Source organism: Bison bison, unplaced genomic scaffold (genome assembly GCF_000754665.1).
Source record: "Bison bison bison isolate TAMUID 2011002044 unplaced genomic scaffold, Bison_UMD1.0 scf7180017864036, whole genome shotgun sequence".
NCBI classification, from domain to species: Eukaryota; Metazoa; Chordata; class Mammalia; order Artiodactyla; family Bovidae; genus Bison; species Bison bison.
The window spans coordinates 5,864,275-5,865,066 of record NW_011494608.1 but is presented as its reverse complement, the minus strand read 5'-3'; the positions used below and the strand labels follow the sequence as shown (position 1 = coordinate 5,865,066).

At 65.2% G+C, this 792-nt stretch overlaps 1 protein-coding gene across 1 annotated transcript in view; it reads right to left on the bottom strand.

The window, feature by feature from the left end:
- The window catches only part of CHRAC1 (chromatin accessibility complex 1), a 3,437-nt gene extending 3,049 nt beyond the window's left edge, over positions 1-388 (bottom strand). Inside the window, exon 1 of the mRNA XM_010834793.1 lies at positions 132-388. Within this exon, the coding sequence (XP_010833095.1) occupies positions 132-278 (147 nt within the window). The 5' untranslated portion in view covers positions 279-388. The remainder of the gene's footprint in view (positions 1-131) is intronic.
- Positions 389-792: the final 404 nt, after the last annotated feature.

The window sequence follows — 792 nt, the reverse complement described above, 5'->3', positions numbered from 1 at the left end:
GCCGCAGTGCAGGGGCCCGAAATGGACACGGCAGCGCGCAGGGCCCGGCGGGCGGGGCGGGGCGCAACGGTTTCGGGCGGCATCACCGCCGTCCCCGGCTCCTCAACTCCTCCCTGCGCGTCCCGCCTCACCGTGGCCTTGGCGGTGAGCACCAGCGCCTCCTGGTTGATGCTGGACACTTCGGGGGAGCTCTTCATGATGACCCGGATGCGGGACAGGGGCAGCGACACCAACCGCTGCTCCCCGCACTTATCCTTGCCCACGACCATGTCCGCCATCTCTGCGCCCCGCCCCCGCGGCGGCGGCGGCAGCCCCTACCAGCCGCAAGGTGGCCGGCCTACACGGTCGGTGTAGGAGAGCGACGTCCCACTGCCCCGTGGGAGTTGTAGTGTTGTGTGGTGCGGCGGCGGGGGCGGACTACAAATCCCGTGATGCCGCGCTCCCCCCGCGGCTGTGCGCGCGGAGCGGAAATGCCACCCGAAGCTCAGGCGGGGCGGGGGCAGCCGTGGGTGGGGAGTTCGGCCTTGGGAAGAAATTCCGTGAAGGAAAACAGCGTGAAAAGAGAGAAACTGGGGCAAAAAGGGAGAAGGCTGGGCAGTGAGGAGAGAAAACTGCCCTACTGATTAGAAAGCGCTCTACCGGGAAAAAGAGCCGCAAGGCAAAGGCCCTGAGGGAGGACCCTTTTAAGAAGGGTAAAATGACCGCTCTGTGGGCAGGTGTGCTAGGTGAAGTCCGAGAGGTAGCCAGGGGCTAGGCCCTGTTGGATTTTACTCTAAGAAAAATGGGAAGTGC